We start from the raw sequence: 16,588 nt of genomic DNA on the forward strand, positions 1-16,588 counted from the left end.
AAGATATATTTTCTTAAGTGACAATATTCAACGTTTCACGTGTTATGTCTTCAAGTGTGTGGAATGCAAATCAAATAAGTTTTCACTAAACAAAATGCACCCTTTCGTGTCACTGGATAAATGTTTCTATGTCAGCATGCTTAAATAAACGTAGAATTTAGATCCTCATAATCTTTCACAATATTGCGCCAATATTATATCAAAGATATCATCGATGATATATCATTTTATATCGGTTCACAATGTGACATAACATTTTGAAATCTCACCACTTCATTATTTTCAGGTACCTGAACCTCCCATAAGGTTTTATGAGGTGTTATGTCGTAGGCTCTTCAAGAGCACATTGCCTTCTTATTATGATTATTTTTGTCACGCCTCAAATTCTATTGGGGCGGACTGGCACCCATAACCGAGGAGGCCCGGGAGAACCAGCTCTTAACCTTATACTTCCCATGCATACCTCTATGACAACCCGAAATTCGGACAGCATCATGTCGTATATAAAAGGAAATAATCACCTGTATAAGCTCGAGCACACACATATATATGTATATACAATACTTGGCCATTGGAGCCATCACGTCTACTAACAAAACACCACCTTAACTGTACATTAGGTCTACAAAGCCTCTAAACAATACATAGAGTTTAACTAAGGTCGAGACACACCCCGCCATATAACTAACTTCTATACAATACCAAAAGTGACTGGATATGACACGGAAATCCCCGAAGCAAACTGGAGCTCACCAAAAGTAGCTGAATATCCTGGCTCTTACTTGTGCGGTGAATGAGCTGAGGTACCTGTGCTTGCAGCATGAAATGCAGGTCCCCCGTGGGGGACGTCAGTACGAAATATGTACTGAATATGTAAAGCTGTAGATAATCACATATGATATAGGAGCTCAATAGAAATCAGAAACAAGTGAATAGATCGTAATAGGAGTGGACCACACTTACTGGAACTTGTGACAACCTGTACATTGTATTTATTCAATCACTTTACCTTCGTTCTTATCATCTTTGTAATCATTACTGTACTGTACTGTGACCATTAAGCTGCCTCCAGTACATATCAACTGGGATCGATCCATGATAGGCTTATGCCCCTGGGATACCACCCATAAACACATAAATAGGGATCGACCCATGATAGGCTTATGCCCCTGGGATACTACCCGATAAGAGAGAACTTCCATCACTTAGTTCAATTAATCTTTGAGATTGTTATTTCGGTTGCCACCGCATTTTTGATACTTTGATACAATGATACATCAATAAGAGACATATAAATAGACCATCAATGCAATAACAATGAAGTAAGAACTCATTGGCACATCAATGAAGTGTTTTGGAGTCATCAACGCCATAACAATGAAGTAGGAACTTATTGGTATATCAATGAAATGTTTTGGAGTCATTAATAGCACATGGATCTTGTTTGAGTAACCGGATACCTTCTGACATTCATTAGTGCAATAAACATGTAAGATTTGGAAAACAAGTAAGTATTGGAATGTCTTGACATCTTGTAGGGTGGAAACAAGTTCATTGGTAACGTAGGACATCATACAAAACCATTATGGATCACATGTTACTGAATAACTTTGGAAACTTTCTTAATAGAACAATTGTTCACTTTCATGCCAAAGATATGGTATAGAGTATGCTTTACATACCTGACTGTCAACTTTCAATACTAGTCCCAAATGGACTTCCCGTCTTTTCGGATTACTTATCTACAATAAACATATATAGCAATCTAGTATTAGCGACCAAATGTCACAATTCAATTATTTGAATTCACCAAACTAGTGGTTAAGTAGTAAGCCTTAATTACACCATAAAGGGTGTCACTTTAACCCTCTTATACTCCAATTACATTCATATGCCATGCATATTCATACAACATCCTCCAATATCAAGTTTGGATTCATTTATCCTTCCAACCAATCCATTAAACCAAATTGAGCCATAGACATAAATAATCATCAATTCAATAGTATACCACCATATCCACCTTCCACAATTCAATACAACCAAACCATGCAAAATAGTCCATAACCCTATTTTCATCACCTTTCAATAACAACCAATACATATAATCCTCTATCACACATATACATATGGAAGAGAACAAAGGCAAACAATATTCATACCTTAGAATTCACCTCTTGATTATGCAATCATATTTGCATAGATAATAGGTGTCGTTCGAAGCTCTCGAGATGACAAACGCAGTTAGCGGATTACTTTGAAATTCCTACGGTTGAATCAAAAGTAATTTAAAGGTCAAATTTGGATAGGGTTTGTTCTTTCTCAATGATTGATGATGGAAATGAGTTTTTGAACTCATATACATGTATATATACACATATTTCCGTCCATAATATAATAGGGAATGACCAAAATGCCTTTAAAATTTAAATAATGTCAAATATGTCCTTTGGTGGACTGTTTTGATAAGCTAAAGTAAATCGACCATAACTCTTTGCTCCAATATTGGATTTGGGTGAAATGGTATCGTTGGAAAGATAACTCAAAGGGCTTTCATTTCATATAAAGTAGGCCACCCAGATCGTCCTGTACAAGGAGTTATGGTCATTTGAAGTTGACCCTAAAAATCTATTTTGATAGGCTGAAGTAAAACGAGTATAACTCCTTACTTAGACGTTGGATTTGGATGAAACCAATTGCATTGGAAAGAAGACTCAAAGATCTTTATTTTCATAGGTCGAAGCTCTCCCAGTTCATTATATTAAGGGAGTTATGATCATTCGAAGTTGACCCAAAAATTCGGCTGGCCTCAGTAGTTTATGTGCAGGAAATTTTCCTACACATTTACTATTTCCAAATATCCTGGCCATCGTTTTATAGTTTCGAACGTGCTCGATTATATCCAAAATCTATCCGTTTTTGGAGATCTTTATATCGTTGGAAAGCTTATTCAATAACCTTCGCATGGAACCATCGACGGGCTAATTCTGGTATAAATAAAATAAAAAAATTAATTCCATATAAATAAGACCAATACATGTACTTGAATACGCCAATACATGTACTTGAATATGGGGTGTTACAATTTTCTCCTTATTTTTTTCAAGGATTATTTTATTTGAAACTGATTGGTCTACCACGCTTCACGCATGCCTAGACTTTGTCCTTCAGGGAGACAAAATAGGAACACTTATAGCTTAATATGAGATGCTTTCGACATTTAACTTGAATTATCTTTTGAATGAGGATTTGATGATAATTCCTAACATATTTCATAGTTGTTTATAATCTCCCCTTATGTTAAGAAAACTGACATACATACTCCATTTTATTTGAAAAATTCATCTTTGTGCATCATGGTGTATTCATTAATCATATACCACACATCAAAAGCTTTTAGATGGAATTTTTGGTTCCTCATCTTGAACCAACTGAGAGGGAGGAATTAATCATAATCTTTAGTCTGATGCAAACAAGTGCTATTGTATGTAATATATCATACTTTGGACTAACACATGAAATTTTGTTCTCATTAGCAATGATTTAGCTATTTATCAAAGGCATTCAATGCCAAACCATCGTTATCAAGATGAATTGTCTTGATTACACAATCTGAAAGTAATGCGCTTAACTCAATTTTATTGAGCAGGCAAATGTATGAATGTCAGACTGCAAATTGATAATAAATATACATGTGATCATCTTATTGATGCATGTTTTCAACATATCACATGATAGATGAACAGACCCATATTTACCTTTTATACTTTTCAGATTTTAAGGGATCCAATCTCAATATTAGTTGGTCCAACCAACGTATCATGAGAACAAGCAACATTAAAGTTCATGAAGAATTTTTGAATTCTTCAATATATGTTTAGTACTTAATATGCACATATAATGTCGTAATTGCTCATGTCAACTTATGAGCTTTTATGCTAGTACTTCAAGTTTATCATGACATGTACCTTTTTACTTTAGTAAATTTCAGATTTACTATTACATGAATAAATTTTCGAATTTACTACTTTAGAAGTAGATTTCAAAACAACTCTTCTCAGTTATTCAACCTCTTTCGGAGGTGAATTGTGATACCATCACAATCAAGTGCACGATTGTATTGATAAGCTTTACTAAATATTATCATATTCACCTTAGCGAATGGATCTGTACTTATAACAATTGAAATTCTTATTTCCTAGGAATGAAATATAATCGTGCCTTAAAATTCTCATTCCCTATGAATGGAATATAATCGTGCCTTAAGACTGTCAAATCATGATAGCTTATAACCTCTTTCAAAATATTGCTAATTCAAGAGCAAATCGAGGTGTGCATATAATGTAGAGAATTTTTCTCTAACATATTTTATAATCATAATAAGCGTGTGAAATATTATCGCTTTTGATGATTATTATCATATTGTCCCTCCACGCTTATATTTGTGCATTCAATCACTTGTCTTCCAGACATATTATGCACTGCTACCACATTTCCTTCAAGAATGAAGTAATTTGTCAACTTTCAAATTCATTATATATTGCTACCATATTCACTTCATGGAATAGAGCATATCAATGGAATATATTTCATGACTTTTCATCAAATACCCATTATTTTGCCTTAACCTTCATAATATCATCAATATAGTGCATTGAGATCCAATCTCAACGTCTTATCCATATAAAGGCGTCTTGGGCCTAAATTGATGAGACTTGAACCCAACATATTATCATCCCTTTTGATAATATTGTTCTTGGGGAATAAATTTAAAACATAAATGATTGCAAATCAATTATTTTTCCTCAAATTCAATAATAATTATATTATTAGTAGCAAAAGATAAATAACATAAGGAACCTTGAAATCCTTTTAGATTTATAATCACACCTTGTTTGGCAGAGTCTCGTGTTGATAACGTATTATAAAATAACTAAGAATAAAGAAGAAAAGTAGAGAGAGAATAGATAGTAATTTTTATTTCTTTTGAAGATTCCTGATGTGTGTATTACAATGAAGGAAACCCCTTTATTTATAGGACAAATTCATTCCTAGTTTCTGACTAAAAGACATATACTCTGAATCCTGACAGATATCAACTAGATCTTGATAAATCTTATTTATATTCTTGACAGACATTCACTATAATGTAAATACATTTATAACACCTACTAATTTTTTGTGTTTGGTATATAAAATATTACTTTTGAAATATCTATATATAATCTTAAATGAATAGTATTACGAAAGGTCGGATGAAGGGTGATGAGGATGTGAGTTAGGGAGGGAGGGGAGGGGGTGTGAAGATGATGTGTCTTAGAAAATGAGGAGAAAACAATTAATTTTGTGAACTTACATCTAAAACTTGTTTTCAGTAGTCATTCTTTCTTAATTTATATTTAAATTTTTTTAATCGAAAAAGACTTAAAAATACCTCTGAATTATCTGAAATAACTCAAAAATTTCCTTCGTTAAATTTTTGGCTTAAAAATACCCTCCGTTAAAAATTTGGCTCAAAAATACTCCTCCCTCTAACGGAATTCGAAAAAGAATCAAAAATACCCCTGAACTATCTGAAATGGCTCAAAAATACCCCTTTGTTAAATATATTGGCTCAAAAATACCCCCCTTAATAAAATTCCACCAAGCATGCCACCTAGATAAAAAAAAACTACATGAGTATGCCACATTATCATCCACATGTAAAATATTAATATTTTTTTAATTATGTGACATTCTTTTCTTCTTTATTTTTATTTTTTATTTTTATTTAAAAACGTCAGTGAAACGAACAAAACTTACACGACTTTTTCATTTTTAATCAATGTAGACAAACGGTGGTTACATAATATTTTTTTTTTTGAAAAAATTTACTAAACGTAACATCGCTATTATCAAATTCCTTTGATCATCTAAAAACAAGTTTTTTCCTGTTAATAGATTTAAAAGTATAAAACCCAACAAAAGAGTCTTATTAAACTGATAAACCCATTAATTATTAGGCCAGTATAAAAGTTAAAATTAAGATTTACTCGTAAAAGTAACAAATTTCAAACTAAACTTCAAATTAGTTACTCAAAAGATATGTTTAACTTTGCTAGCTTTTACTCAAAATGCTTATCTTAAAATGATTTAATAAATACCTCATCTAATCTAAAATTAATGAATCTTTGAATGTGGCACACATCTTCAAAAAGTTAATGAATGACATAATTAAAGAATAATTTATCAATATTAAGTATCATTTTACTTCTTGTCAAACTTGTTCTAAAAATAATAAGATTATTCATTAAAATTGAATTTAGAAAAATGAATTCATTTTGAATGATTAAACAAGTGTTAAAAGGAATTCATTTATTTTGAAAAAGAATTTGCATGTAATAAATTCAACTCAATTATTAGTACATCAACATTTGCTAGCTTAAAAGTTAAAATTATAGCTCCTTCTCCAAGTCAACATCATATCAAGATCAAGTTGTCCCTCATCCAAAACGACAATAAAAAGATGAAATTTAGAACTTTTAAAACACTAATGAAAAGGTGAAATCTAGAACTTTTAAAACACTAATGAAGTAATTAGTAAAATATTGGTTTTTTGATTTTTCCGTGTCACTGCTTTGCAAAAAAATAAAAATAAAAATAAAGAAGAAAGGAATGTCATATAATTAAAAAATACTAACATTTTACATGTGGATGGTAATGTGGCATAGTCAAGTGATTTTTTTTAATCTAGGTGGCATGCTTGGTGGAATTTTATTAAGGGGGTATTTTTGAGCCATTTCAGATAGTTTAGGGGTATTTTTTATCCTTTTACGAATTCCGTTAGCGGGAGGGGTATTTTTGAGCCAAAAATATAACGAGGGGCATTTTTGAGATATTTCAAATAATTCAGGGGTATTTTTGAACCTTTTCCATTTTTTAATTAATCGAACGTGATAAAACTAAATTTTTTTATTTATTTTTAAATCTTCCTTACAAATACCTCTAGCTGAAGAGAATATCCGAGGAATTATAGACGGTGAAGATGATGTATCATAGAAAATGAGGAGAAAGCAATTAATTTTGTGAACTCACATCTAAAACTTGTTTTCAGAAGTCAGTTTTTCTTAATTTATATTTTAATTTTTTAAAATTAATCTAACATGATAAAACTAAAGACATTATTCAAAAAAAACAAAATCTTCCTTACAAACACCTCTAGCTGAAGAAAATATCCGAGGAATTCGATAGAATTTTCAAATTGAAATGGAATCAATGCTGTTTTATAAGTGTTCTAAATTGAGGATTAGATAAAAATAATTTATTGTGAATTGGAGTGAGTAACATACTAGTAATTTGGATTATCTCAGTTATAGATCTTATGACTCATCAGTAACATGTGATTTGACGAACACTTATTATTGCTGATACAGATCATCACATTGTGAAGCATGCCACTTTTATTTCAAGGACAATCTTCCACGATTAGTGGGTCATAAAGAGTAGCTAGATCCAAGGGAGGCATTTCTTCATCTATAATATAATAGTAATCTGGATTAGACACTTTGCATCAGAATAACATTGTTCTTTTGACCATCCTATATATATATATATATATTTTAGCTTCTAATATGGCACTTTCGTCCTATTATTATAACGTAAAAATAAAGTAAGTTTTCATACTAGCAACACAAGTTGGAGACCTTATATCACTATTACCCCCACCCGCCCACCCACCTCTTGGAGTACTGTAGAAGACATTAGCCTTTGAGAGTTTGAGGCACTTCGTTATAAGGACAAATATTATACTAAGTCCTCCATTTCATAAACAATATTCCTGTAGAGACTGCACTGCAACACCCCCTTTTTCTTCGACACAACTCCGATAACTAACTCTTATTTTAAAAAAAAAAAAATCGAAACTCCAACACCTAACTGATGTTTTATAGGGCTTCAGTTTGGATCTTGAGAATCATATTTGATGGGCCATCAGCAAGCTCCATTGGCTAATGCCTAATAGCTCAATCTAAATCCCAACTTCTATCACCTTTGGGCGATTTACAAGAATGGACTAATATGGGCGGTGGTCTTGAACTTTTGACCTCCTTTATTTTTAAATGAAAAAGCCTTTTTGAAACGTTTTAGCTCTATTCTCGACAAGTCTGATTTTTCCTCCATCAGCTATAACTTTAGGAGTAAAAAGGTAGCTTGGTGCCCTAATTAAGCTTCTGCTTATGCGGGAGATTCCGGGAAGGTCAAATCACGAGAGTTTATTATCTACAGCCTTACCCTGCATTTCTATTCTACAAAAAATTGTTTCCACTACTCGAACCCCTGAACCAATTGTCATATGACAACAACTTTACTAGTTACCCCGAGATTCCCTTTCAACTCTCACTTTAGTATTGCATTTCATTAATCTTGCTTCTATCATACCTACTTTGGGACTTTAGCTGCACATTTTCTCTTAGAAGCTCTTTTTTTTCATTCTATTATTATATCCACTCTCTTTTCTCTTGTGCCATTTTGTAAAAAGTCTGTCTGCCTAAGTTATCAAGAGTGCTTTTCAAAACGAGCAAAGCAAATTAGAAGCGTCTTTTCTCAGGCCATACGTTATTCAGAACATCAGAAAGAAAGATCAACCTGAACATTCCAAACAAATTGCAAGTCTATCCTGGTCAAACCGCGCTAAGCAAAACATCCTGGATAAAAGATTAAAGGCTTTATATCCAAGACCGCGCCTTCTGTACAAGGGTGTGTCCTCTAGCATCAAGTCTTAGTACAACTGGTCAAATGTACCCAGCTAAGACATACAAAATCATTGGTATAGTGGAGACATTACGATGCTAGTTACCCATTAAATTAGTTACTCGGCTATGGAGAGCTGGTGAAATCTGTTTTTACCATATAAAGAGGTGACAATGACTTTAGATAGAGTATACATAAAAGAGTTGTTTTAGAATCTGTGCTTGAAAATCTTCTTCAATTCCATGTTATTGGGAATAGTAATCTGTCCTAATCGATTATCCCATGCTTGTACAACTTGTCGCCACCCTCAGCCGGTGTATTAGTCAATACTGGAGCCGGTAGCCTTGGGATATTGTCTACACCTTGCGATCCCATCACTGCTTGCACATTCCAATACCAAGGCTGAAGGTAAGGCGAACAGATCAATGGAGAATATGAAGAAGTGTGGACAATCACTGAGCCCCAATCTCGGTCTCCAATCTTTGCTTCTTTTATTCTTCTTCTAACCAATAGACTTCCTACATCTTCCTTTTTCATTTCTGATAAGCTTCTGACAATTGACATGCAAAGAAGAAGTATGAATACAGCATCTTCTTCAGGTGTAAACTCCACCACCATTAATTTCCAGTTGAGAAGTGCTGTAGCTTTTCCAACCGGACTATCCTCGGAGAATCTAACTACTGTAATGAATCCGTCTTCTTCTCTGACTTCAACTTGCTTTAACTTTTCATTTGGAACATGTTCCGTCTCCTCACCTAAGCCAGATTTCTTGACTTCATACTGCATTTGCCGCCCTTCCAATAACTTTACCTGCAAGGATCTCGTTCTTAAGCATCACCAGATGATCAATACTCTATAAGTTCCTGCTGAGATCAAATCAGAGTTCATATACACTGTACCATTGAATCAGTTGATTGCTGGTTTGTTAGGCTGAAACTTAAGCCTGAGCTGGATCTTGATGATTCCCACCGTACTAATAACTCATACCCTGTTGAAAGGTTCCAGTGAGCATGCCATCCTTCTGGTGGATCTTTTGGTTTTGCGATACCTACCACTTTCTCTGTACTAGATGAGAAACACAAGCAAATGACACCACAAGTTAGGTAGGAAACAAGAATTGGAGACATAAACATGATGTATGAGTTGATAACTAGCATTTGAATCTTTCAATTTTCATTTCTTGACTGTTGAAAGGAATGAATGGCCATAAGAAGAGATACACCTCAAGTAGACAGAGGAATTATAACATACCAGGTGCTCTACCAATGGAACCAGCAACATAGGACCAACGACCTTCACGTATTTCTATTATACGGTCTTCCCATTTTACAGCTGAAGGAGTTTCAGCTCCTCTTCTCCAAAAGCCGCCTCCAACTCTAGCATTATTGCCAACAACGCAAGATCAGGAGATAAAACACGAGGAGGCAGATGATCACTTATACAAAATTAAAAAGTTCACCACCTAAAACGTATCACAAAGCATTCCCTGCCTGCATGATCCAGAACAGTCCGAGATAACCATCTACCTTCTTGCGGATGATATTGGTTCATCCTCAGAATAACATCAGATATCATAGCACCTGAATCGTCTGATACTCGATCAGGTACACACTTCAACAAGTAGGAGGCTTGGACAGGAGGAGTGATTGAGGTAGCTACCCTAACTTTTTGGTCAATTTCTTTTGCCAAATTGAGAGAAGGCGCACGTAACAAATCATTCCAAAGAAATGTTACACTCTCTCTCAACCTACTTCCTTTAATGCAGCCACCACCACGTTGGCGAACCTCAAGAACCATTCCTTTAGTTCCAAACTCACAATACAGATGCAAAGCTTTCTGCCACCTTTGAGACGTAAAATTGCTGAGTGGTCTATCTATTTTGAGCTCTCTGTGACATCTAACCATCTGAAGACGTAAGAACTCCTTTGACGCATCACAACTCAATGTTTTCATTTTTGGTTTTAGTTTTACTGTTAAACAGACCTGTAATGCAAATCATAGCACAGCCAACCTTTTAGTCATTCCTTCTAGATACTACTGCAATGGTATTCCCCTCTCTACAACCCCCATCCCACCCCCAAACCCTGAAAATAATTATAAAAAAAAAAAGAAACATGAAGAAGCTATAGATGATAAACCTAATTGTGTTCTGATATCAATTTAACTAACTAGATTGAGATTCTGGTAGAACTATGCTTGAGCTAAACCGACACAGGATTCAACAGGTAACAGTCTTTGTGATGTCATACAATTTTAATAAGGCAACAACGATTAACACCTTTGAGTAATTTTACTCATGTTTTGTCGTCCAAGTTAATAAATCAGAAATCTAGGAATAGATTCTATGATGAAAGAAAAGCTCTATCCATGGAACCTGGTCTCTGCATGTGCGACAGTGACAAAGGAATATCCCTCATAGTACAATGCCTTCATTGAACTGGTCTGGTTCATGGTCAAACAACCATTCTTGAGGAAAACCAACTATATGTTGCAGTTCTTCATGGATTGACCATTTACAAAACTAGTTAATTGTCAACCTCATAGTTTTTCTGTTCTTCATTACCTCAACGATTTTATAAAGGGCAAGAAGATTTACGATCATGCATAGAGGAGCATGTTGATTTGCGAACAGCATACTAATTTTAGCTCTAGAAATTACAAAACAAAGTAAAAAGCTTGTTATTGTAGTTAAAATGGGATTCACTGATCAAATCTTGAACAGGTCAAGTCCTTCATGTATAACAATGAATAAGCAGGATCATGTGATAAACAAGATAAGTTCATCTCTATTCTAAAGCATGAAACCCCCCCTTAAACTTATTTTTCTTTTGGCAAATTGCAATTTATCATAACACCATGAGAGGGAAAGTATTGGCGGTCTTAATGGGAGGAACCAAGCCATCCACACTACATTACAAATTTCAAATTTCAGATTCTTATAACAGATTTAATTTATTTATTATTTTCAGAAATTACAGAGGGAAGTGACTTTAGGACAATGTCTAACTGCCTTTCCTGATACTTGTAAAAGTTTCAAGTCATATGACAAGCATATTCGAACTTTGCTTTCACCTGCAATTACCAAATCAAGAAGAGCAATAAAAGTCCGTCATATTTTCTTTATATCTTACAACTTTTGCTGCCCACACTAACGAAAGTGCAGGTAACAAATTGCTTTAGCACCTTCATTTAATATATTTCTACAAATTCATCTAGGACCCTCGATATTACTTTAACTAGTTTAACCACTACCACTCTATTAAACTTGGCAAGTGCTAGAATAAGCTACTATATTCTTAATATGAAAGCAACACACCAGATTTATCTACTGATGCGTACATGAAGACAACTCATCCCAACCAAAAACATGAAAACATAAAATAAAAGATGGAAGAACAACAAACAAAGGAAAAGTAGGACTGATCCAAAAAAGAAACATCAATAATTAAAGGTGACCTAATAAGATGATGATAGGGCACCAACTTGGAAATAAAATAATGTAACTTTATAAGTCCTACTTGAGTTTAGTATAACTGCGACTGTTGGCGAGAGGGAAGAAGCAAGAAAAGTTTGCACAAACCAATCAAATAGTCAATTCTAGGATACCCTACACCCCGGTGAAATGCATTTTTAGTATGTCCTAATTTAAAATATTGTCAAGTGGGAAATGGCAAAGAATGAAAGCAAAGGATCCAACAAACCTCAAGCAAGAATCGCGGTAACATGGATGAGTATTTTGCATTGACATCAGTATCTGTTACTTCCCAGTAGATTGGTGGCTTGACATCGACAGCCTTTCCAATGGCTAAGCCACCAGCTTTTTCATATGGCTGATCAAATATTCTATCCCATAGTTTCTCCGTGTCCTCAATGTCTTCTTTCTTCACAGCCTCCCATGCTCCAACTACTTTTCTCATTTCCTCCTCCAACCCCTTTGTGTCCAACGTGTATGCAGTAGGATAACTCTATTCAATCAAATTCACAAAAAACGAAAAATTTGCATCAGCATCATGCACCAGTAACTATTGATCAATAGACAATAAACATATCTCAACTTGATTGAATCATTCATTTGAAAGGAGAAGCAAAATTATAATATTAATATCTAAGCAAATCGATAGTACAAATCCACGTAAGACCGATGAGTCATGAATCGCGGTGAATAGCCACCAGGATTATGACATCAAGGTTAAGACAAACACTTCGTAAATTACAATAATGCTCAACTCTATACCACCTAAAAGCTGAATAAAATAGACAGTGTACTATATATTTGAATAAAGTATCAAAGTAATTTATTCTCAGAGCAATATTAAAATCAGAAATCTTTTACCAGCAACGTGAAGGCCAACGAAAATGGCCAGGAAGATGTCTAAAGCATCTTATCTGCATAATAATTAATTATTTTTTCTTTGGATTTCTTCTTTTAGATAATGAAGACATAAAGTATGTTGTAAGAACAACAATCAACCCAAAGTTCATTAATCAGTTATGAATTATTTTAACTTATCTTAAGAAGCCATGCTCAAGCTCCCCAAAAGTAAATGCAAAAAGGAAACTAAAGATTTCTCCATAGAACTTACAAGTGAACAATTAGACAAAAAATTCAAAGAAAGATCCTTACTTGATGAGTGATCCACATTAGAAGAATATCTGAAGTAGGGACCAAAACAGAACAACTATCTCCAAATCTATGCATCATATACAGAAAGCCCTTATACCGTTGTCGTGCTGCTATCAAATACACAATCTCTGAATAATAGGGCTCAGAAAACTTTGTGAATAAATGTCTTTGTTTGGTTACTTCCTTCAGCAGATATTCATGAAATGTGGAAACTGAGGTCTGCAAAGTTGAGTCATCATATTCATTCTCAAAAGTCTCAGTTGGATATCTCTGAATCCAAATTTCTTTGCATCTGTTTAATGCATACTCTTCATTTTCTTCATTGAATATAGCTGCCTTTCCAATGAGTGTATAGAATCTTGATTCACAATATTGTCTGTAACCAACCTGAATTGAAAATCAATTAGCAAAACTTAAGACTAAAACCATCAGTACACAATTTTAATACTCCCTCCGTTTCAATTTGTTTGTCTGGTTCTGACTTGAACATAAAGTTCATTTCAAAGCTCAACTTTTCATTTTATTTTCTAGAGAAGAGATAAAGAGTAAGTGCAAGAAAGAGCTTTCGCATATGTAACTTTACTCTTTCATGAACTAGATGCAAGAAATTCATATGGTAGCATCAACTTTCACAGATAAAGATTACACCTTTTCTCTTTGTTTTCGACTAATTCTCGTAAACCAAGTACATTTAGTACAGTATTTTCAGTGTATACAAGTAATTCTTACCGGATTTAAGGTGTGACAGTACCAAACCCATTCAATATCAAGAGGAGGGAGAATCATTGGAGGGCTTGACCCATCAGAAAGATCAGAAATCAATGGCATCCACAGCTCATCATACCTGTAAAATAACAATAAAAATAAAAATCAAGAAACCAGCAGTACCTAGATGAAGTTATAGAGTATTAATCATGTTGGAGTAGTGCAATAATAACCTTCTGATGGATTCAAGAATGGTGGGTGTTTGGTGAAGCCATAGAGACTCGTTTACAAGTCTGAGAAACCCAAGATTTCTTCTGGCAGCAGCAACAAGATCAACACTCAAACGCAGAGTTTCTTCCTCAGATATCTCACTTAGGCTTCTCATGGAAGCACCATCAGAAGTTGACATTATTCTTGTTTTTGAAGATTTTTCAAGACTCTGCTAGACTGCTCTGCTCTCAAATAATCAATTGAAACGCGTAATACATGAATATTTATTTCTAAAGCGAATGGAACTTTTCTTAAAAAGGCATATGTATTTTTAGCTGAAAAAAAAGAAGGCTATAGTTGCTGTCCAAATATAAAAATGGAAAGAGGTGTATGATGGCAATTACAGTAGTATGTTTTTGTTTATGGAGATGGGCAGACATATACGAAAAATCGAAACGTGGAATGTAAACTTTGAACCTCTCAGGTGAAAAAGTATTGGTGTTGGCTCTGACCACTAGCAACCTTTGTTGCTTTGCTTATGTTATCACCAGAAGAGCACGAGCTTAATATTAAAATATATATTTTTTTTTAATCTTGATATATATAAATAAATTTTTTTAATAAAAGTATTGCATGTGTTTTTTAGAATTCATTCAGAATCTAGCATGAGTTCAATATATGTTATTATTTTAATACGTATTTAGATAATTTAAGTTGTTAACTATTTTAATTTATAATATTTTTCATGTAATTTTCAAATTAATATACGTTACTTTTCTTGTCCAAATTATTGTGGCATTGATAGTCAATTATATTTTAAAAATAATTTAAATTTTTAATTATTATGATTTATAATACTTTTCTTCTATTCCAATTTCGGTGACACTGATATAATTTCAAGAGTCGACCAAATATTTTATATCTTTTAAATTTTTGAAGTTGTTAATTATTGTGATTTCTAGTATTTTTCATGTAATTTTTTTTAAAATATATAACATATTAAATTATTTTTAGATATTTTAAGTTGTTAACAATTGTAATTTATAATACTTTTTATGTAATTTTTGAATAATATATGCTACTCTCCTTGTCCAGAATTTTGTGTCGACGACAGCCAATTATATTTTTTAAATAATTTAAATTTTTTATCATTGTGATTTATAATATTTTTTCTATCTCAACCTATGTGGCACAATGCTTAAATGACCATAATAATTATTTAGAGGTGATATAATAAAATCACGACTGAAGCAGCTGAAGTAGAAATCAATCAATTTTTAATTTTTTTTTGTTAATTATTTTTATTTACAGTACTTTTTATTTCATTTTCAAATAATATATGTTGTTTTATATCTTCTTCTGTCCCGTCCCAATTTATGTGGCACTAATATAATTTTGATAGTCAATCAAATATTTTATGTTGACATATCATTTTGTTATTCTTATTTTTCTAATACATAAATGACTTATAATAAGGAGTGATATAGTAAAATCATCGTTCGAAAGACGAAAATTTAATTTAAAACATTAAGAGTTGATTTTAGATTTTACGTCTATTTTATTTTTCATTAAATATTATTTATTTTCTTAATACCTAGATGACTCATAATAATTAATTAAGAGCGATTAATTATGTCATTACTATAAAAATTAATATAATTTTATCATATCCAAAAGTAATCATCGATAACTCACCGGAATAGTATATTAATTAAATACGGGATACTATATTTGCATATGCAAAATATGATATTATTAAATATTATTGGATAGTGCATTATATTTATCCTTCACAATAATAAAATTTTACTATATATTTTTCTTTATTTCTTTTTAACTTGACACATATTGACTCAACACAAATTCTAAGAAAATATTCATTAGAAATTTATTTTATTAAATTAAATTTATTAATTTTATAATTTAAAAATTGAAAGTTAAGTTTAAATATTAGTATTTCTATATAAGGAAAAAGTTATTTTAAAATTTAAATTTACTAAAATAAATAAATAAATAAAAATATTATTTTTTATATAAAAGTCAATTAAAATAATAAAATTGATTTACTTTAAATATTTAGTTTCAATTAATTAAGATAATTTTTTATTTTATCATAATTTATGTGCACCGATAAAATTTTGAGAGTTGAATAGAACTTTTATCTATTTTTAAAAAAGTATTTTAACTTGTTAATTATTGTGATTTATAATAATTTTTACGTAATTATCAAATAATATATTTACTCCTTGTGTCCCAGTTTATGTGTTTTCGATACAATTTTGAGAGTCAACTAAAATTTTTATATATCTTTTAAATATTTTA

The 16,588-nt window shown here is 32.4% G+C and overlaps 1 protein-coding gene across 2 annotated transcripts in view; it reads right to left on the reverse strand.

The window, feature by feature from the left end:
• Positions 1-8,864: 8,864 nt before the first annotated feature.
• Positions 8,865-16,588, reverse strand: part of LOC107839645 (glycine-rich domain-containing protein 2) — a 16,003-nt gene continuing 8,279 nt past the window's right edge. Inside the window, exons 2-9 of one of the 2 annotated variants that reach the window (XM_047394729.1) lie at positions 14,290-14,452; positions 14,081-14,195; positions 13,352-13,738; positions 12,429-12,692; positions 10,190-10,710; positions 9,979-10,103; positions 9,627-9,787; positions 8,865-9,537 (exon numbers count right to left, since the gene is read on the reverse strand). In XM_047394729.1, the coding sequence (XP_047250685.1) occupies positions 8,995-9,537; positions 9,627-9,787; positions 9,979-10,103; positions 10,190-10,710; positions 12,429-12,692; positions 13,352-13,738; positions 14,081-14,195; positions 14,290-14,452 (2,279 nt within the window). In that variant the 3' untranslated portion in view covers positions 8,865-8,994. Of the gene's footprint in view, positions 9,538-9,626; positions 9,793-9,978; positions 10,104-10,189; positions 10,711-12,428; positions 12,693-13,351; positions 13,739-14,080; positions 14,196-14,289; positions 14,780-16,588 lie in introns of those variants that run through there. The other variant, XM_047394730.1, reaches the window with a different exon arrangement.

Source organism: Capsicum annuum, chromosome 8 (assembly GCF_002878395.1).
Source record: "Capsicum annuum cultivar UCD-10X-F1 chromosome 8, UCD10Xv1.1, whole genome shotgun sequence".
NCBI lineage: Eukaryota > Viridiplantae > Streptophyta > Magnoliopsida > Solanales > Solanaceae > Capsicum > Capsicum annuum.